The sequence below is a fragment of the Spermophilus citellus genome (assembly GCF_964194105.1).
Source record: "Spermophilus citellus genome assembly, chromosome: 9".
NCBI lineage: Eukaryota > Metazoa > Chordata > Mammalia > Rodentia > Sciuridae > Spermophilus > Spermophilus citellus.
The window spans coordinates 59,406,127-59,429,251 of record NC_138191.1 but is presented as its reverse complement, the minus strand read 5'-3'; the positions used below and the strand labels follow the sequence as shown (position 1 = coordinate 59,429,251).

Sequence of the window (23,125 nt, the reverse complement as noted above, 5' to 3'; positions counted from 1 at the left end):
GTTCTTCTGCATTCCTGCTATTTTATTTATAAAACTGATGCTTTGGGGTAAAAATGGGAGTTCATAACACACTTGATTCTAATGTATGAAATATGATATGTCAAGAGCTTTGTAATGTTGTGAACAACCAATAAAAAAAAAAAACTGATGCTGGCCAGGTGCAGTGGCACACACCTGTAATCCCAGTGATTTAGGAGGTTGAAATAGGAGTTTTACAAGTTTAAGGCCAGCCTCAGTATCTTAGTGAGATGCCCAGTAATTTAGCAAGACCCTGTCTCAAAATTTAAAAAATGAAAATTAAAAAAAAAGGACTGGGGATAGCTCAATGATAAAGCACTCCTGGGTTTGATACCAAGTTCCAAAGAAAAGAAAAGAAAAAGGGGAAGGGGAAGGAGAAATTTTTCACAGTATAGATTGCTGGCCATCCATTACCTAAGAAGATAAACAAATTGCATACCCAACTTCCCAGTAGTTCAAGGGACTGAACCCAGAGCATTGTACATGCTTGGAAAGTGCTCTACCACTGAGCAATACCCCCAGCTACAAAATGCATACTTCTAAACTTCCTGACAAGTTGATTTGAAGATCAGACACATTCTTTGTTGTAGTCTACTAGCAGTACTTGAAATCATGTTAATGTATTAGCCTGTATCATGATGTATGTGAACATTTTGAACTAAATCTTTTTTAAAAAATATTTATTTATTTGTTTAGTTTTACGTGGACATAACATCTTTATTTTTATGTGATGCTGAGGATCAAACCTAGTGCCTCATGCATGATAGGCAAGCACTCTTCCACTGAGCCACAATCCCAGCCCCTTGAACTTAATCTTCACATTTGTTTTTATCTATAAAATTGGATTTTTATATTTGATCTGCCTCCATGTAGTATTCTTGTTTCCCAGAGTATTGTGTGCTTATCAGTTACATGGTATCTATATATTTTTATGGTATCTATATATTTTTAAAACTTCTATCTAATTTAAAAAGGAGAAACCTACGTATTTGGTATTTAGTTTATACAAAATCACCAGTGATATTAAACATAATAGAATTTTTTGTTTCCCAAGGTAACTGTCAACAAACACTGCCTTACGTGTAAATATCTGAAGCAATTAACTTGTAAATTTAAAAAAAAAATCAGTTCCGATGGTTATGAGTATCATTGTCAATTATTTTATTTATTTGGTATTGGATTAACCCAGAGATGCTTTACCAGTGAGCCATATCCCCAGTCCTATTTATTTATTTATTTGAGTCAGGTTCTCAGTTGTTGACGCTGACCTCAAACTTAAAATCCTCTTACCTCAGGCTCTCCAGTCTCTGGGATTACAGGCATGTGCTACCACACCTGGCTAATTTCGTCTTCATTTAACAGAAATTCTAGATGGTTATTTTATATTTAACATCTTATTTATTTATTTACTTACTTACTTATTTGGTACTAGGGATTGAACCCAGGGGCACTGAATCACTGAGATACATCCCCAGCCTCTTTTGTTTTTGTGTTTTGAGAAAGTGCCTCACTAAGTTGCTTAGGGCCTTGCTAATATGCTGAGGCTGGCTTTGAATTTGGGACCCCCCTGCTTCAGCCTTATATTTAACATTTTAAAATAAAGTTCAACCAGGTGCAATGATGTATGCCCAGCTACTCCAGATTGCAAGTTTAAGGCCAGCCTGCCTGAAGAACTTAGTGAGACCCTGTCTCAAAAATAAAACAAAATAAGGGCTGGAGATGTAATTCGTGGTAAAGCATCCCTGAGTTAAAATAAATAAGTTATAATTTTCCTGAACTACCTAACTTAGAAATACATGTTCTGTTTCAGGGTGTTTCTTTATAATTTTTTTTTCCTCAGTGAAATAAACCAAGTGAAGACTTCTAGGAAAATAGTTAAGATTTTTAAATTGAGTCAACACTACAATGTCACTTTGTTTAGTTAATTAAAAACTTAATCACTTCAAGTCAAACCTTGGAATATTTTGCTTGACAATGAAAAAGTTTATTTTACCCTCTTTGAAGTATAGAAATTATAATTTCTATTATCTTTTTGTATTAATAGAATTAGTTGAGTTGTAATTCTTTGGTGTTGGCATTCTGATCCTTTTTAGAAGTTGAAGGTTTAGTATGCTAGAATTTTAAATATGAATTGCTTCACTATTTTCTAAATTTTATTTACAAGAGGTAAATATTGTCTAGGAGAACTGTATGGCTACCCTCTATAAAGTAGACTGATTCAAGAAATTTGGTACAATCATCATATTACTATCCTTATTAAATATTTATTATATTTTCTAGCCTGGAGATGACATTGTTCTTATGGCACAAGCTCTAGAGAAACTGTTTTTACAAAAATTATCTCAGATGCCACAAGAAGAGCAAGTTGTGGGTGGTAAGGAAAGAATAAAGAAAGGTAAGCCAGGAAAGGTAAATTGTTTATGTTGTCTATCTACCTTTAATTCCTCTGTATATGTGTGTGTGTGTAATGGAACTAAACATAAAATCATTCAGAGGAGACAGACATCCAGATGTCATATTACATTCTGCTTTATTGGGATGTAGTAATCAATTCAGTCTACTAAACCTTAATCTCAAAGATGATTATGTACTAGTAGGGAAGATTGCATTGATTATGGACTTAAAACCAGGTTTCCTGTTATATAGTTACATTCATCTAATAGGCACTCAATAAGTTATAGCTGCTATTATTACTATTTTCAGTGGATCTTGTTTCTATGTCCTGTACTGATGAGAAGACCAAAATTGCAAAAAAAAAAAAAAAGTCCCTTATCTAAGAATGAATTGTAACTGTTAAGTCTCAGATTTTTTTTTCTAACTACTGCCCAGCCCCAGTATGGAAGATTGAACCCAGTATGATTACAGTCTTGCTTCTCTATCACCGAGCTGTATCCCCAGCCCTTTTATTTATTTACTTTTTAAATTTTGAGACATGATGTCACTAAGTTGCTGAAGCTGGCTTCAAATTTGCAATCCTTATACTTCAGCCTGTCCCAGTGGTTGATGGTTGATTGTAGCTACTTGTTTCTGATGCTCAGAGACCTGCTAGGAGCTTAAGTTTCCTTCAGCCTAAAGTTTTTTGAGTCTTTTTTTTTTTTTTTGTCAATATATATTTGAATGTTTGTCATACATAAGGCATATATTGTGAGGTTACAAAGAAGTATGACCTCTTTAACTCTCAAGCTAAATTTATATTTTAGAAATAAAACTTAAAAAATAATAACATAATGTATTATGATAAATGTCAGCTGAAATTACATGTAGTATGTGCTGTGTTGCAAAAGAATGATATATAGATTTGTACTAAAAAAGTTGAGGAAGGTTTTAGAACTTGAGTTGGCATTGAAGGACAGTAGGGATTTGGTTTTAGATTGGAAGTCTGAGTTTACAAGTAACTTCTTGTAGAAGCCTTCTACTGCCAGATCCCCTCAGGAATAGAAAAAAACAGCTATATGTGATAGTTCAACTAGCCTAAAATAATTTGGATACATATTAATAATTTATGGCAAAGAAAATTAGGTATATTAAATTTAATTAATGTTAATTTGTTGATCAAATATTTGAAAACATGTTTTATGCCAGAACACTGCTTGGGAACGAAACAAAAACTGTGCCATCTTGGGGTTCATGGTGTAATAGGAAAAGAGAAACTGATAGTTTCAGTAGAAGCCTCATTGAGAAGTTAAGATTTGAAAGAACATTTCAGGCAGAGGGATCAGCTGGGAGAAGGCCTATAACAAGATGTATTGCTCCTCCATCACCCTGGACCAGTGTCTTTGTTTATGATCACAGATTTTGCTTTCTTCCTTGCCTTCTCAATATTTTCATTCCTTTGGTAATTCCTTTTCCTTCCTGCAGCATTAATCTCTCTTTGTCTGTGGGGTTAATCTCATTACTCTGTATAATTGCTGTACTATCTCATTTTTAAAATCTTCCTTTACCAGTATGCTTCTTCACTTTCTTTAGTATAGGTTCAACCTTTACTATACTACCAAAAAAATTCTTGTAAGTCAGGGACACTTATAGTCTTCATGTTGCAAAATCTGTGTAACATTTTCTGTTCTCATTTTCCTTGAACTCTATCAGTCTTGTTTTAGAAGGCTATTGTCTTTTTTCAGTGTCTGTCTTTATTTCTTGTATACACTAATCATGTGGGATAATTTTTCATTCTGTAGTTCTCTTGGCCTTATTCTATTCAACCTTTAAATACTGTGCTTTTAAAATTTTGTTGTTGTTAAAATACTGGAAATAGAACCCAGGGGTGCTCTACTCCTGAGCTACATGCCCAGCCCTTTTATTATTATTATTATTTTAAGACAAAGTCTTGCTAATTTCTCAGGCTAGCCTCAAACTTGCTATCCTCCTGCCTTAGCCTCTTGAGTAGCTAGAATTATGGATGTGCACCTCCATGCCCGGCTCCTGACAGCTTTTTTTTTTTAAGATGTAAATATTCTTTTTCTAAATTTGCATCTGTGTTATTAATCCCTGGTCTTGTAGCTCTAATATAATCATCTTCTCTAAGCAAAAAAAAAAAAAAAAAAAAAAAAATCATTTTTTTCTTGTTGGGTGCTGGGGGGAGGGGGACCAGGGATTGAACTCAGGCAATTGACCACTGAGCCACATCCCCAGCCCTATTTTGTATTTTATTTAGAGATAGGGTCTCGCTGAGTTGCTTAGTGCCTTGCTTTTGCTGAGGCTGGCTTTGAACTCATGATCCTTCTGTCTCTGCCCCATCCCTGAGCTGCTGGGATTACAGGAGTGTGCCACCACACCCAACTGAAAACCATTATCTTTGGGCTGGGGATGTGGCTCAAGCGGTAGCGCGCTCGCCTGGCATGCGTGCGGCCCGGGTTCGATCCTCAGCACCACATACCAACAAAGATGTTGTGTCCGCCGAGAACTAAAAAATAAATATTAAAAATTCTCTCTCTCTCTCCTCTCTCACTCTCTCTTAAAAAAAAAAAAATATCTTTAAGCCACCCACTTTCTCCACTTGGATGTCTTACATACATCTGACTCAAAATGTGTTTGTAGTACGTCAGTAATCTTCCCAAGACATAAAATGGCACCAATGTATGCACAGATATGTTCAGTTGATCATAATTCCTTTTTTTCTTTCTTTCTGTCTCACACATTGTGTTCATGAGTCAGTCATTTGGATTCAACCTCCAAATTGCTCCCCCTGCCCTTTTTTTTTTTTTTTTTTTTTTTTTTTTTTTTTTTTTTTTGTGGTGGTAGTGGTGTTGCTGCTTCTGCTGGGGATCACACCTATGGTCTCATGTGTTACTGGCAAGTCCTGTACCACTGATCTACATCCTAAGTCCCCCAAATTTCCCTTGTCAATGCCTAATCCAGGCTACCATTTTCTTACTTTCAGTTATCTTGATTATCATGCTGTTCTTACATAAAAGCAAAATAATCTTGTAAAAATGAGCTGAAATATGCATTTACCTGCTTAAAATTTGTCTTTTGCTACCCATAGAAGAATGAAATATAAATCTCATACTCTGACCTTTATGATCTGGTTCTTACCCAACTCTTCATTCTTATCCTGTTATATTCCACTCTCTTGCTGCTGTGTTGGAAACTTAGTCCTCAATGGAACAGTGTTGAGAGGTGTTTGGGGAAGAGCCCTCCTGAAGGCATCAACCTATTCACAAATTAATGGATTATTACAGGAGTAGCATTGTTTTAAAGGCAAACTCTGTGGCATGCTTGCTCCATCTTGCCACATGATACCCTCTGCCATCTTAGATACAACACCAGACCCTCCCCAGATGTCAAACTAGTGCCATCCTCTTCCCTAGCCTCTAGAACTACGAATCATAAATAAACCTCTATTCTTTATAAATTTTCCAGTTTATAGTATTAGATTATAATAACAAAAAATGCACCATGACAGATTTCCTATGTTGATTGTTTTTGTATACTGTTTTTGGTTTGTTTTGTTTTGTTTGGTAGTCCTATGAATGAAACCCAGGGTCTTGTGTAGGCTAGGCAAACTCTACCACTGAGCTACATCTGCAGCCCTTTCTATTTTGTTTTGAGACAAGGTCTTGCTAAGTTGCCCAGTCTCAAATTTGGCAGTCCTGTTTCAGCCACTTGAATAACTGGGATTGTAAGCATATACCACCAAGCCCACAATTAAGTGACATCTTAATTGTGACCTTTAGAGAGGCCTCTCTTAGTCTGGGGATATAATTCAGTGGTAGAGCACTTGTGTACCATATGTAAGGCCCTGGGTTTGATCCCCAGAACTGGAAAAAAAAATGTAAAGAGGCCTCCCTTGGTTACCCTTTATATAGTAGGGTAATGTGATCAGCATCATATTTTTTTCCTTCCTAGTACTTTGCATGTCTTATAATCAGTTTGGTGACTTATTTTTTGTCTGTTTTTTTCTTTCAAGCTGAGGATTACACCCAGTGCCTCACACATGCTTTGTCATTGAGCTATACCCCATTCCTTATTGTGCCCCAGGACCTAAAGTAGTACCCAGCACACAATCAATAGGCATGCAATAAGTATATATTATGTTCTTGTATACTGAGTACAATACTTAGGCATAAGTGATATTGCAGTAACCAAAATAAAGTCCCCAATAGATGAATGGATTTTTTAAAAGTTGATATATAAGGTGGAATATTACTCAGCCTTAAAAAAGAATGAAATTATGGCATTTGCCAGTAAAGGAATGGAGCTAGAGAATATCATGCTAAGCAAAATAAGCCAATCCTAAGAAAACGAAAGCTGAATGTTTTCTCTGATATGTGGATGCTAATTCACAATAAGGAGGGTGGCTAGGGAAGAATAGTTACTTCAGGTTAGAGGAGAGTGAAGGGAGGGGAGGGGGTATAGGGGTAAGGAGGACAGTAGAATGAAACAGACATCATATGTAATTATATGACTAGTGGGATTTTACATCATGTGTAACCAGAAGAATGAGAAATTATACTCCATTATATGTGATGTATCAAAGTGTATTATACTGTCATGTGTAACTAATTAAGTTATAAAAATTTTTTAAAAGATGACTATAAGGTTTTTGGCTTGAACAATTAGTAGAATGGAGTTACCCTGATGAACTTTTGAAATAATCAAAAATACAGTGATTGAAAAGTCTCAAATTATAGCATTCTTCAGGAACATAGTAAGATAGAAGAACATGCACAATTGTCCTTTGTAAGAATTGTCTAAAGGATGTTTTGTTCTGTTCTATTTTGTTTCTTTCTTTCTTTTTCTTTTTTTTTTTTTAACAGTGATTGAACTTAGGGTGCTTAACCACTGAGCAATATCCAAGTTTTTAAAATTTTTTATTTTGAGACAGGTTCTCTCAAACTTGCTTAGAGCCTCACTAGGTTTCGGAGGCTGGCCTTGAACTTTCAATCCTCCTGCCTCAGCCTCCTAAGTTGCTGGGAACAGGCGTGTGCCACCACATCTGGCCTAAGGGATATATTAATAGGAGAATCATCTTTCTTCTTTCCTTCTTTTTTTTTTTCCTTATTTATATAGTACTGGGGATTGAAACCAGGATATTCTACCACTGTTTTCTTCTTCTTCTTCTTTTTTTTTTTTTTCCAAAACAGGCTTGTGCTGAGTTGCTCAAGCTAGCCTTAAACTTGATTCTGAGCCTCAGCCTCAAGAGTAACAGGGAATACAGGTGTGCACCATCATACCTTACTCTATTCATATATCTTTGTCTGAAATAATTTTGAAATATGTGGATATTTATGCAGAACATTCTGAAGACCTCACATAGTACTATATAGTTTGTTTCCAGGGTGTCTGAAAGTTTTGCTCGTGTTCACAGCTACCTGAAACTATCCACAGAGATATATAAAATTGACAAACCTATCATTAATAATAGGAGTGGGGGGGCTTAGGGATTTAACCCAGGGTTGCTGTACTGCTGAGCTATATCCCCATACCTTTTTATTTTTTGTTTAGAGAAAGGGTCTTGCTAAGTAGTGAAGACTGGCCTTGAACTTGCCATCTTTCTGCCTCAGTTTCTTGAGTAGCTGGGATTATAGGCTTGTGCTACCATGCCCAGTTTATTAACAGGTTTTGAAGTCTCCAATGTTATGTATAAATTGTTGCAGATCATAATCTTGAAACACACAATGAATGCCATAATCCTGAATGTTGAACCCCCAAAAGATAAGAATTCTGAAAATTACAGTCCTGAATGGTTGAAATCCTGAAAGCTAAAATTCCCCAAATTGAAATTCACATGAAAAAATAAGTGGGTAGCAAGCTGAATTCTGGTAAAAGGATTGAACATGTAGAAGTGATGAAATGACAGTGATGAAACTTCAATGTAAAAATGAATTCATTCAAATGGATAAGGAAAATGTGGTGTGTATATATATACATAATGGAATTTTATCCAGCCAAAAGAAAACTGAAATTATAGTATTTGCAGGAAAACGGATGACTCTAGAGACCATTGTGTTAAGTAAGCCAAACTCAGAAAACCAAGCCTCAGGTGTTAGATATTTTCTCTTATATGCAGAAGCTAGAGAGGAAAAAGGAAAAGAAAGGTGAGGATGAATCTCCTAAAAATCAAAGGGAGATCAGTAGAAGAAAGGGAACAAGGGATGACAGGCAGGGAGAGATGGGGGAACAAATTCCATGTATATACAAATGTAATGCAACAATAAAAAATATGGAAAATTTCAAAAATAAAAAGGACATCCATTGAGGGATAAGGGTATAGTTCAGTGGTAGTATACTTGCCTATCCTGGGTTCAGTCCCCAGTACTTCAAAAGAAAAAAGCATCCATTGGTCTGCATTAGCTAATGAAATTATAGGAACTTTTAATTAATTAAAGCTGTACTTTTATAAATAAGTCAGGAGAGTTACTGACTGAATTGAAAATAATTTTGTGCATAGCAGAATAGGAAGACACACAATGGTGTTGATCACCAGTATTGTTTCTACCAAAGCTATGCTCCTTGTATGGATACATATGGAATAGATTTCCATGTACCCAAAACAACATCAAGACATAACACAAAAGGTGGAAAAAGTTAGTAGGAAATGCTCACGTTGGGGTGTATCAAATCATAGATAATTTTTAAAAGATCAGTGCCATATAGGAAATGAATGTGAACACGTGCTCTGAGGAGAGCCAGGGATAGGGGTAGGAGCAAGGGGGAAGAAGCAAACTATTCATTGTGATGAAGAACTTCAAAATATAGTTAATGATCATGAATATTCTTATGGACTGCATCTGTGAAACTGCCTACAATCTATTTCTGTTAGATACTTTTATTTGTCAAACTTTTAGCTTTTTTCATTTCTTTCACCCCCCACCCTTGGGCTTCTCCCCAAACTGTTTTGGATTGTCAGCAATATTTTTTTACAGTTCTTCATGCTATATATCTCATTTTTACATTATTTCTAATATTGGAGATATAAATTATATAAAGATTTTTAAAGAATTCTAATTTTATGCCCTTTTTTTTGCAAATTTGACCTATAGAAATGCATCATCATAACATTGTTCATATATATAAAAGTTTTGAAACTTCCTCAGTAACTGAAGCAATGTTATTTTTGTAATCTGCATTTATAAGGTATAGTTTCTTAAGCTTGTTCCTGTTAGGGCTGGGATGTAGCTCAGTGTAGAGTACTTGCTTATCATGCTCAATCCCAGAATTTAATCCCTACTACCTCAAGAGGAAAAAAAAGTGAGTACATACATATTCTATGGCAATTAATTGCAGTTTTTGATTGTTCTCATCAAAAGGCCTAGATTGTACATCACAGTACTTCAGAAGATTTCAGTTATAAAACCAGATGCAGGGCTGGGGATGTGGCTCAAACTGTAACGCGCTCACCTAGCACGTGCGGGGCGCTGGGTTCGATCCTCAGCACCACATAAAAATAAAGATGTTGTGTCCACCGAAAACTAAAAAATAAATATTAAAAAATTCTCTCTTTAAAAAAAAACCAGATGCATACAATTACTAATTGTAATGATTTAAACTTAATAATTTAAACTTATTTCTTCATGAATATGGTTAATCTGCTCTTGATTGTTATGCCTTTGTGACTGGTGTTAGTACTCTGGAGTGTTTATGCTTGGGAAAGTAAATTTGTTGTTATTGCCTATTTTATTGTAAAGTGACTTATGAAGTGTTATGTTGCATCTTTATTTTTCTCAAATCCCCTTTCAAAATTTTAAATAGGGTTGGAGGTGTAACTCAGTAGTAGAGTAGAGAACCTGCTGAGCATGCCTGAGGCCCTGGGTTTAGTCCCCACACCCGTGAAAAGAAGAAGAAGAAAAAAAAAGCAGATAAACTTATTTTAGATTTTTTTTTCCAGAATTATTTTTGGAATTTCAATATTTTGAGATTTTAGACATTAGGGATTTTAATGTTTCATGATTTCAGCATTTGGGATTGTATCTTTTCAGATTGTGACCCAAATTCTGTGAAATTGTTCTAATACTATCAGCAACAGTATGTGTGGGAAGATTTCAAAGAATGGAAGCATATTGTTCTATTTTGCTAAAAAGCTGACCTACATTAAAATGGAATACTAACAAAAATAAATAGTGTTTTGTTCTAACTCAGATATTTAACTTTGGTTCATACTTCATTAGGAACTCAACAGAACCTTTTAGTTTCTTCTGTAAAAGAAAAAGCATCCCCCAAAGCAACAGAAAATGTATTTAAGAAGCAAGAGATTCCCTCTGTGTTTCCTGAGATATCTGTTTCTCCCTTAAGCATGGCACAAGGAGCTCCACTCAACTCAAGCTCACAACCTGTGGTCCAAGTATGTCATTTTTAAATTATTGGTTCCTGAAATATTTCAATATACTTGGATGTTGTAATATTTATACTTTTTATAAGTTGCTATGATAATTGTCTTCAGCATATAGCAATCCCAAGAAATACTGTTCCTGCCTCTTTGAACATTGTATGAACAGACACCTAGAATGCTAACCAAATGTTGAAGATTTCTTAGGTAGAATTTGAACTGTTTTGGTATCTTGATAGCATTAATATAAAGAGTTGTCCATTTATATAGTTATCTTTTTAAAATTATGCCCTAGTTGATTTAAAGTATTCAGAAAACTTTTGATATAGCCATGACTGATTTATTTTATTTATCTTAAGGTGTTATAAAAGGCAATTCTTTGGGATGTAGGAAGAAAATATTTTAATATTTTAATATTCTATTTATTTTGTCTATAAAAGAAAAATTAACCTTTATTAATACTTAATACATGGATTGTTTTATAAATTATATAAAAACTTGGCATCAGTAATTGGTCCCCCTTATTTTTAAAAACCTTATGACTATGTGCTTAAGTATAGCTTCTTCTTGTTGAATTGTTTGATTTTAGGTTACAAGAGGTGTGAAGAGAAAAGCAGATACAACAACTCCTACAACTTCTGTAGTTAAAGCAAGTAATAAATCTTCTCCAACACTTACTGAAAAAAAATCAATGCGAATGCCACCGATAAACGAAAATGTGCTGAAGAATGATTTGCCAGATTCTCAACAACAATATAAGGCTGTAAGAAGTGTTACAGTAACTGAACAATTAAAGCACTGTAGTGAAATTCTTAAAGAATTGCTTGCCAAGAAACATTTATCATATGCGTGGCCCTTTTATAATCCTGTTGATGCTAATGCTTTGGGACTTCATAACTACTATGACATTGTCAAAAATCCAATGGATCTTGGAACTATTAAGGTAAATAAATATTGCCTTAATAAAAGGAACTTCATTTCTTGATTATAAAAGCTGAGCATGGTGGGGTGCACTTGTAATCCTAGGTACGCAGGAAGCTGAGGTAGCAGGAAGGATCACTTGAGCCCAGGAGTTTAAACAAAGACCAAAAAAAAGTAATATTGCAAGAAATTTGCAATGAAGAAGATGAAGAAAATTAAAACACCAATCACATCACCTGAAGTGAATCATTGGAACATTTTAAAAATGTATCTTTTCTCATGTTAATACATCCATTGTTCTTTTGCACTACTGGGGATTGAACCCAGGGGTGCTCTACTGCTTAACTACATCCCCAGCCCCTTTTATTTTTTATTTTGAGACAGGGTCTGGCTGAGTTGCCCAGGCTGGCTTTGAACATGTAATCCTCCTGCCTGACCCTTTTGAGCATGGGGATTACAGGCGTGCACAACTGTACCTAGCATATTCATTGTTCTTCATCACAATATTTGGGTTACGGTGAATAATATAATCCATACCCATTGTACTGCCTGTCCTTTATTATTGTCTACATGTTTGATTCTTCTTTTTAACACAGTTTTGATTTATTTTTTTAATCAGCAACATAAAGTTTATTAACATATTACCAAATTTTGGGCTCACCCTCATTCCTTGCATCCTACTTTTTTCTCTTTGGGTTTGTTCTCTTTGTTGAAATGTAATATTAGTGTTTTTTTCATGAGAGTTTTTAGGTGGTAAACTCTTACTAGTTTATATCTTAAACTATATTTTACCCTTATACTTGAATGATTCTTTAGTTCACTATAGAATTCTAAAATGACAATTATTTCCCTCAGCAATTAGAAGACATATTCCAACATCTCTTGCTGATTTCTGCTGTCAGTTTGCTTGGTCATCCTTCCATAAGTTATGTGTCTTTCCTCATCTAGCTTATTTTATTTTATTCATCTTAACTGGAAGTTAGCGCTTTCAGTATGAATATTTGTATATTAAGTTCTGAAAATGTTTAGCCATTTTCTCTTTAAAATAGTGCTTTCTTTCTTTTCCCTGTATACTAACTCAGAGATCATGAAACATCTGAAATAGGTAAACCTGAACCAAATCTTAAAAATAGATAGAACTTAGTAATTTATAGGATGTTTCAAGCATGGAAAACAAGTTTGTACGACAATCATGAAGTAAAGAGAACACATTAGACTGGGCAAACTTGAAACAGAGAATATGAAAGAAACCTGGGGAAAAATTAGACTGGGAGGAAATCTGATTCATAAATACAAAAGAACATTATAAAGAAGACAAAAACTGCTGTTAAAATAACTAATAAAAAAATTTTAAAAATAAGAATAATGTCCTTCTATTTGATATGTATAGTGTTTTTCCCTAGCAGCAATTTATAGACTGCTTATAGGACTCTAAAATGAAGGTGACTTTGATTTAGTTTTCTGAAGTCACTCTCAATTGACAGTGATCTGATTGGTAGAAAGTTATGTCTCTTGTAAATTTTACCTTCATTTTTTTTTTAACTTGTATGTTTGTGTGTGGTATTGGGGATCAAACCTTGCATGTGCTAGGCAGGCATTCTCCCATCAAACAATATCCCCAGCCCTTTTTTAAATTTTATTTTGAGACAAGGTCTTGCTAAAGTTGCTCAGGTTGGCCTCAAACTTACTATCCTCCTGCCTCAGCCTCCGGAGTAGATGGGATTATAATAGGCCATGCCACCACACCCAGCCGTTTTATTTTTTCAAATTACAAATGCTGTCTAGCATAATGTATTTGTATATTGCCTTTTGAATTTGTTTGTGACTTGTCCATTAATATATATATATATATATATATATATATATATATATATATTTTGCTTAAAAGTCTGTTAGATTTTCTTGTTAATTTTTCTTTTTTGTAATGGATGCCTATTTAGATACTCTATGTCCCACTCTTAGAACACCTTATGTGTAGCCATCAAAATTGTAACTCATACTCTTATTACTCTCTTGTTTTTATAACCTTTCCATTCTCAGGAGGATTTCGATTTAAATCTTTCATTTAAATGTTCAAGATCAGCTTAAGATTATCTTTTTGTTTGTTTGTTTTCTTATTATCAAAATTGCCTATTGTGATTATATGAAAATGCTGTGGTTTTCTGCCTTTGTGACTTTATTTCTGTCCTTTTCTTTGTATGGATCACACTCCCTTCTTATTTCTTTTTTTTAATATTTATTTTTTAGTTGTAGTTAGGCACAATGTCTTTGTTTATTTATTTTTATGTAGTATGGAGGATTGAACCCAGGCCTCAGACATGCTAGGCATGCGCTCTACCACTGAGCCACAACCCCAGCCCCCTTTATTATTTCTACTATAAAAATTCATTGGATTATTTTTCAAAGTCTAAGAAATATGAAATGTCAAATTTTAACATTTGTCAAATATGGATATTGAGTTATTGGTTTTGTTATTTTCTATGTTCTCCTGTACAACTGAATTATCTCATATATAAACACTTAAAATAGTACTCAAACAGTTATTGAATTGAACTATATTGTCTGTGAAACTTGTAACTTTTCCTTAATTTAGAGGAAAATGGACAATCAAGAATATAAGGATGCATATGAATTTGCTGCAGATGTTAGATTAATGTTCATGAATTGCTACAAATACAATCCTCCAGATCATGAAGTAGTAGCAATGGCTAGAATGCTTCAGGTGAGTTTTTACTTGTTCTCTGAAAGCAATTTTCCTCCTAATATAGTTTAAAAATTTTAGAATTATAATGCAGGAATTAAAGAATAATACAACCCTAAATATCACAAAATAATTTATAAATAATACTTTTTAAACTGTTTGGGTTTGTCTTTTGACTTATGTTGTTCAGTAGCAAGTCTTTTAATGAAGCTGCCCACCATGCAGAGAAAGTTGGGGAAATATTCATGAAGTAGGTTCAGTAGATATCTGAGATAGGGTTGATTAGGATACCCATCCCACTGAAGGGGAAATTCAAGGACTTCTGACACATCAACTGTAGAACTTTTCAAAGAAGGTTCCCTATAAAACTTGAGAAGTCTATGCATGGAAAATGGAGAAAATTTGCTGAGATTACCAGGCAGCCTGTGAAGCATGGGTTTGTCTTCTGGTATATCTTAAAGAATTCTTATCAAAATATGATATTGAAATATACTATTTGTTAAATGGTATTATTGCTGCATTAAATCAGAAATGCAGAAAACCTTCACAGTCTGCTTTTTCAATACAGGATGTTTTTGAAATGCATTTTGCCAAAATCCCCGATGAGCCTGTTGAGAGTATGCCTGTTTGTTATCTCACAAATGATACTACAAAAGCCCTTGGTAGAGAAAGCACTAGTGAAGCGTCCTCTGAAGATAAGTCTTCTGATGATTCTGAAGATGAGAGAGTTCAGCGTCTTGCAAAGCTTCAGGAGCAGGTAGTTGGTTATATTGAGACAAGTTCTAATATTCTATGAACTAATATTCTATAAAATCCTTCTTGTAGATTTTTTTTTCATACTGGGAATTGAACCCAGGAGTACTCTTTATCACTAAGCTACATCTCCAACCCCTTATTTGATTTTGAGATAGGATCTTCTTAAGTTGCTAAGGCTAGCCTCAGAATTGAAATCTTCCTGCCTTAGTTTCCCAACTTGGTAGGGTTACAGTAATGCACCACCACACCTTGTTTCTTGTATAGATTTTTGTTTATGGTGGTAGAGTTAGAACTCAGAGCCTCTTACCTATGAGGTAAGTGAGCCACATTACCAGATTCCTCCTCTTTGATTTAAAGATATTATATTTAGATCACTTAGCAGTTGTGGCTTTATGTACTTATTGGCACATTTGTTGTGTTTAATAGTCTTTCGTTTATCTATATATTCATAAAACTTTTTTCATAGTTCCATTATTTATATTCTCTATTCTCAATCACAATGAGTTGCTGATTCTCACTGAAATGATTTATGACATAATCTGAGAGACTTTGTGGATGAGATCTTTACATTGTTCCTTTTTTGATAAAAGGTTAACCTGTTCTGATATCAAACCTTAAAAGTTAATTATTAAAATTAATGACCACTCAGAAAGTAATTCTTGGTCTGTTTTTATTTATTTATTTATTTATTTATTTTTATTTTTACAGTCCTGGAATCAAACCTAGGGCTTTGGACATGCTAGACAAATGCTCCTCTTCTGAGCTATATGCCCAGTCCTCTTAGTCTATTTTTAGAGGAGTTTTAAGTTTATAGGTTGAGCAGGATAGTGTCTGAAGTTTAATGTAGTTTAATGTAGTCTACAGTGAATTTCTGAAGTGAAATAAAAACCTGAAAGGAATGTAATATGATATGAATTTCACAAGGGATACTCTCTTTGGAGTACTTCAGATTTTTATCTAGTGATTTAATTATTTAGAGCCATGAATGTTTAAAGATCTTTTTGTTCCCCTTTATCAGCTTAAAGCTGTTCATGAACAGCTACAGGTTCTGTCTCAAGTACCTTTCCATAAACTAAAGAAAAAGAATGAGAAATCTAAAAGGGGGAAAAAAAGAGAAAAGGTTAATACCAGAGATGAAAATCCAAGGAAAAACTTTAAGCAAGTGAAACCAAAGGATAAGTCCAAGAGCAAGTAAGTAACTTTTATGATGACTTATTAAAACAAGAATAACACTATCTAAAATAAATTTGGGTGGGGGGTATAGCTCAGTGTTAGATGCTTAGCATGTGCAAGGCCTTGGGTTCAATCCCCAGCACCATAATAAAATAGTAAAATAAAATTAATGAAATAAAGTGTACTTTTTGTTTCAGCCAACCAAAGAAGAGGAAACAACAGGTCTTTGTTCTGAAGTCTGAAGATGAAGATAATGCTAAGCCTATGAACTATGATGAGAAAAGACAGTTAAGTTTGGATATAAACAAACTCCCTGGAGATAAACTTGGGAGAGTAGTTCATATAATACAATCAAGAGAACCCTCACTAAGAAATTCCAATCCTGATGAGATAGAGATTGACTTTGAAACACTGAAAGCATCAACACTAAGAGAATTGGAAAAATATGTTGTGGCATGTTTAAGAAAAAGACCACTAAAACCTCATGGTATGTATTTCTATGTATTAATAAAAATTTAGTATGGAATTGTGTTGATCTTTGTTTTTACTAACTCTTTTTATTCCTAAATCACATAGCTAAGAAAATAATGAAGTCCAAAGAAGAACTTCATTCACAGAAAAAACAAGAGTTGGAAAAGCGGTTACTGGATGTCAACAATCAGTTAAATTCTAGAAAACGGCAAACAAAACGTAGGTAGCAATTTTTTGGTTTTTGGTACTGGGTATTGAACCCAGAGAAGTTTTACCACTGAGCCACATACCCAATCATTTTTATTTCTTACATTTAATTTTGAGACAGGGTCTCACTAAGTTGCTTAGAGTCTTACTAATTTACTGAGGCTGGCCTCACACTTGTGATTCTCCTGCCTCAGCTTCCCCAATTGGGATTACTAGCATGCACCATAACCACCACATCTGGTATAGGTGGTAGTTTTTAAATGTTCTTGTCATTTAATTCATTTGGCATTTTAATGTGATTCTCTGTTTTCAGCTGAGAAAACACAACCATTGAAAGCAGTTGGAGGTGGGTCCCGCCTGAGTGAGAGCAGCAGCAATAGCAGCAGCAGCAGCAGCAGCAGCAGCTCATCAGAGTCTGAAAGCAGCAGCAGTGATTCAAACTCTTCAGACAGCAGTGATTCTGAACCAGGTTAGCTGCCTCCTTAAGTGTACCTCTGTTGGTGGGAACATTATTTTATTGTAATATTGAGACATATATTTTAAAGAAGGATTTGTTACTTACCCAGAACTTACGATTTGGATGCCACACTAATTATTTAATTGCATGTAGACAGCCTTACTATTTTCTTAAAAGAGATAACTGTGTAAAAAGAAATTTCATATACATATGTGCCTTGTAGGTTTACAATGTTGAAAATAAGTTACTCATGGTGGAATAGTACCTTAATAAATAATACCAGATCTTAAACCAGAAAATATTAGCTAATAAAACACTGATTTTCACTTTTTACAAAATGAAATTTTGAGGGCATCTTTCAATTTATTCTCCATGATATATCAAATCACTCTAATGTTGCAAGGTATGTCCTATTGTAATACTATGTTCTGAATTGAATAGTCATTTTGATTTAAGAAGTCAGTCATCCCAGAAACTGCAGATTATTTTTTCACTTTCTTGGTTTCTTCACTATAGAATATTGTCTTCCATCTATAGAAAAATATATTTTAAATCCAGATTCACAGTTATGCTAAAGTACCATATTACATTTTATAGTTTATCTGTTGTGTCAAGCTTAGGTCATTCACATTTTCTTTGTGTTTTTTCATTAATAGTCATACAGTTGACAGGTATTCACTGCCCCAAGGATGCTGACTTGGCAGTGGTTGACCATCATTGACCAAAAGGCAAATTCAGAATATAGGATGTTTTTGTGCCTAAATTTTGCTTATTTTAAATGAGATATTTCTTGTTATGAAATTCAATTCTCTTTTAAAAATCCCACATAGACTATTGTGACATCAGAAATTCTTGCCATTTGTAAGAATATCCCTCTTTTTTCATTCTGATAGTTAGGGTCTGCTGGCTTAACAGTACATTTTATTTTACTTTTGGTTCTGTGTAGTTTGAATTTATGTAGTGTTGGTTGCTGCATTTTGTTTTTACATTTCTAAAGTATATAGTGGCAAACAATTTTGTAAGAATAAACAATTTTTTCTTTTGTTGGTATTTGTCATACTAGAAAATTTTTAGATTAATTTAGGGCTCTGATTATACAGTATTTCCTTATATTTGACTTTTAAACATAAAGCAATACTGGAAAAAAAATCTAAATTGCATTTAGTATTTTAAATTGTAATTAGCAATTGTAATGTCATCTAATAAAGCATTTGTGGCCTAATAAGTTAGAGCACTTTGTCTTTTATTTTTAAGCTATGACCTTTATTATAACAATTAGTTTGTATTATTTGACTATTGCTAATAAATGCCTTGAATACTAGAGGAAAAATGCAACATAAAGAGCTTTTCAATAAAATACTTTTTAGTTGTAGTTGGACACAATACCTTTATTTATTTTTATGTGGTGCTGAGGATCGAACTCAGGTCCTTGTGCTAGACAAGGGCTCTGCTGAGCCACAATCCAAGCCCTAAAATACCTTAATTTTAATTTCAATTATCAGTTTGATAGAATATTCTAGTATGTTGCTTGAAGGAAAGAATGTTTATTGCCAACTATATATTCTTAAAATGATTGGATATCTATCATGGTTTCTGACTTCTAGCTGAATAACTAATTTTCAGAATTCTAACCTTTTTTTGGTACCGGGAATTGAACTCTGGGGCACTTGACCACTGAGCCACACCCCCAGCCTTATTTTGCATTTTATTTGGAGACAGGGTCTCACTGAGTTGCTTAGGGCCTTGCTGTTGTTGAGGCTGGCTTTGAACTCCAGATCCTCCTGCTTTAGCTTCCTGAGCAGCTGGGGTTACAAGGGTGTGCCACTGTGTCCAGCAGAATTCTAATCTTAAAATACTGCTGACTTCTTATTTTATGATCGATATTCTTGATTAATGTCATCGTCCTCAATTAAAAGTGTTTTTAAAAATTCACTATTAAAATAAAGTCAGAGTAGCATTATTTTTCTTTTTCTTTTTTTTTTTTCCTGACAACACTGGCAGTTGAACCCAAGGCCTTTGGCATGCTAAGCCAAGCAAGCACTCTATCACTGAATTGTACCCTCAGTCCCAATTTTTCTGTTTTGACCTACATTATGAATAGCACAGCTTGTGACACTAAGGTCAATTTTTCTTCTAACCTGATAATGTAAATTGTCATTTATTTTTGAAATTTTAATTGTCTCTATGTACTTTGCTGAAAAAAACACTATGTGTATTCTAAACTGCAAATGCAAAATTTAACTTAATAGCAAAATTATATCTTTGCTTGATATTAAGTAATGAAGAAATAGGACCTTTTTTCCTAAATATTAATTTCATTTGTACCCATAAAAATACTTTAAGGCTCTTCCTAGTGACTCAGGAGGATCACAAATTCAAAGCCAGCATTAGCAAAAGTGAGGTGCTAAGCAATTCAGTGAGATCCTGTCTCTAAATAAAATACAAAGTGGGACTGTAGATGTGGCTCAGTGGTCAGTTGCCCCTGTTGAGTTCAATCCCCAGTACCAAAAAAAAAAAGAAAAGAAAACTTTAAGGCTCTCAATTTCTAGTATGTAAGCTAAGAGCATTTTTTTTTACTTCCTTGGGAATAATAATAAAAATTATGAGCAAAATGATTGTAAGTTCTGAAATAAGCAAATCAGACCATATCAATAGCAATACCTATTATTAAAATAACTAAAGAATCTACTGTTCTTAATCTTGCATGTGACATTTTCAAATAGATCACAAATCCTTTGTCAAAGTTTCAGGGTTGGGGGAAATGGTGTTACTTACTCAGAAAAAAAAATTGTGAAAATTAGGTAGTTCATCAAAGATTTATATGCTGTATAATCTATTAAAAATTAAATGAGGAGCTGGAGTCTAGCTCAGTGGTAAAGTGCTTACTAGTATGTGTGGTAGAATGTTTGCCCCTACCCCCATCCCCACACACAATCATTTTGGTTGGATCCACTGCTCTGCAGAAAATTAAATATATTCAAATAATTACTTATTAATTGTTCAAAACTGAAAGTTTTAATTGAATATTCTGATTCCCAAAGCTCTAGATAATAGGCTTTTAATTATTTATCAGTATAGAAGATATGAATATAATGTAATTTCTTCAAAACTTTGGGGAGGAAACTTTATTGAATGCTCTGTGACATACTGCCTTTTTTTAAATTTCTTTCTTTTTAGTTGTTGTTGGATCTGTATTTTATTTATTTATATCCAGTGCTGAGAATTAAACCCAGTGCCTCACACATGCTAGACAAGCACTCTACCACTGAGCTAAAACCCCATCTACATACTCCCTTCTGACAGAAGGATATTGACCTATGTAATATTTTTCTCATCTACTTTGTTTTTGGTACTAAGTCTGGCTCCTTCTTCAGCTTTTCAAATCGCTGGAATTATAAGGCCTGTACCATCACACTCACCTCAAATCTATTTTTTAATGCTTGTCTTTCTGATTTTTATAGCAACTTAGTTTTCTTAACTAAGTCACAAGTCTTTTAGAACTTGACTTGTCACCAAAAAAACTTTAAATTACCTTTTCTAATTCCTTAAGACTATTGAATTATCTTTCTTACAGTTAATGAGTTGGTCTGTTTACTGTATTATTTTGTTTAGACGTGGCAAATGTTTTGAGTATAATATCTGAAAAATTCAAATATTGTAAGAAGTAGTTTAGGGTACTTGTTCTATATTCCTTAAATGGGTATCTTCTATCATTTTCAAACTTAAGTTTATATACTTTTGTAAAATATAAACTTAATTTTTATTTTGTTAAGTATTTATTACAGAGCCGAGCATTGACTTCCAAGTGAAGTTTTATTTACAAATTTAGGAAATTCACTTAATTCTTATTTTATGCCAACAATTTGTTTCTAGATAGAGAATTATTAATAAAATCCCCAAACCTTAAAAATGAAAATGAGAATCTGTGGACTAAAAGCATCCTTCATTGCAAATTTCGTTGTAATTTAGTTTGATCATTTAAAATTATCTATATAAATAGATCATTTACATATACAAATATGTGTAGATAAGAACATTTATGAAACTGTGGTATAAATATAAAACCTTAAAAATTAGTTTTTATTTTAAAAGAAAAAATTATTTTTCATTAACTGTCAAATATTGTTAAATTTTAGATCAAAGATGTAGATAAGACTTGAAAATGCACTCTACCAAGAGTTTTCTAATGCTTAACAACCTTAAGTAGTGTAATAGAGAAGAATATAACTAGTAGTTTTAATCCTGTGACTAACAAACTTAGGTAGAAAAAAAAATCAAATGGAGCTGCTCATCAATAGTAGTACTTTTGATTGAAACCTTATAAGAAATAACTCTTAAGAACTGTCTGAATATAAGCTCAAATACTTAACTGGTATAAAATAGAATGTGTTTAGACATGTTTAATTTCAATTGTTATACAATTAAACACAAGTAAAACTCAATGTAAATTATACCACTTCACAATTTTTCTTTACCTGGATAAAATTTCAGGTAAATTTGTCACTTCATCCTTTGGGCTTTGGACTTTTATTGGCTTTAGTATAAAGTTCGGAGAATGAGAATTATTAGTTGTTTTTTTTTTAAGATGGACACAATATCTTTATTTATTTTATTTATTTTTATGTGGTACTGAAGATCAAACCCAGTGCCTCACATGCACGAGGCAAATGCTCTGTGGCTGAGCCACAACCCCAGCCCTGAGATTTATTAGTTTTTAAAATAACATTTTTTAACCTTAGTTATTGGTAACTTCAAAGTATAAATAAATTAGTCTTTAGTACTATAAGCTAGGTCTTCTATAGAAGTGACAAGAATATGATTAAGTTTCTCAGCAATTAAAGTGTTTTGGTTCAGAGGGCTAGAACAATAAAATTGATAGTATAGTATTTGTGCAATATGTATGAAGGCCTGGGTTGGACACTCCCGCACTCTTCTCCCTACCCACCCTCCCCCAAAAAAAGAATAATTTTTTTTAAAAAAGCCTTCTATATATTGAGGTCCATATTGAGCCTGGGGTCTTAGAATAATAGTCATTTCTGCCCTATGAGTTTTTAAATTTTCTATTCAAACTAAATCTTCTTGAATAAACAGGTTGTCAAGATTAGAGCTTCTCAATTTTAGCAACACATTGGAATCATCTATAAAACTTTTTTATATCTTTATTTTCTTTATTTTTATGTGGTGCTGAGGATCAAACCCAAAGCCTCCCCTGTACTAGGTGAGCGCTCTACCTCTGACCCACAACCCCAGCCCTCATCTATAAAACTTTTTACAAATACTGCATATATATCTATATCTATATCTATCTATCTATCTATCTATATCTATATATAATCTATATCTATATATATATTAATTGAATGGGAAGTAAAGCCAACTATACATTGTGTTAAAAATATCTTTGGAGAATCTAAAATGCTATCACGTTTAAGAACCACCATTTAGGGGGTTTTGGTGGTTTTATTGTTTATTGTTTTTCACTCCCTAATTCTAATTGAAAGGCTATTAGTAAAAGGAGTCGGTAGTTTGTAATTGGTTTTGTTCTTAATATTAAAATAACTACCAAACTCTTCAATGAAAATTGGGGAATGAATTTTTTAATATAAAACTAATTGCTTGCTCAGTCCCACTGCATTCTTGACACTTTATCACTGAG

General features: G+C 33.5%; 1 protein-coding gene across 3 annotated transcripts in view; it reads left to right on the top strand.

Moving 5' to 3' along the window:
* The window catches only part of BRDT (bromodomain testis associated), a gene marked incomplete at both ends in the record, with an annotated part of 47,489 nt that overhangs the window by 1,717 nt on the left and 22,647 nt on the right, over positions 1 to 23,125 (top strand). For all 3 annotated transcript variants that reach the window (XM_081308241.1, XM_081308242.1, XM_081308240.1), the window contains 9 exons: positions 2,299 to 2,413; positions 10,626 to 10,798; positions 11,373 to 11,726; positions 14,298 to 14,426; positions 14,974 to 15,162; positions 16,180 to 16,352; positions 16,532 to 16,821; positions 16,911 to 17,024; positions 17,326 to 17,481. In XM_081308241.1, coding sequence (XP_081164367.1) covers positions 2,299 to 2,413; positions 10,626 to 10,798; positions 11,373 to 11,726; positions 14,298 to 14,426; positions 14,974 to 15,162; positions 16,180 to 16,352; positions 16,532 to 16,821; positions 16,911 to 17,024; positions 17,326 to 17,481 — 1,693 coding nt within the window. The remainder of the gene's footprint in view (positions 1 to 2,298; positions 2,414 to 10,625; positions 10,799 to 11,372; positions 11,727 to 14,297; positions 14,427 to 14,973; positions 15,163 to 16,179; positions 16,353 to 16,531; positions 16,822 to 16,910; positions 17,025 to 17,325; positions 17,482 to 23,125) is intronic.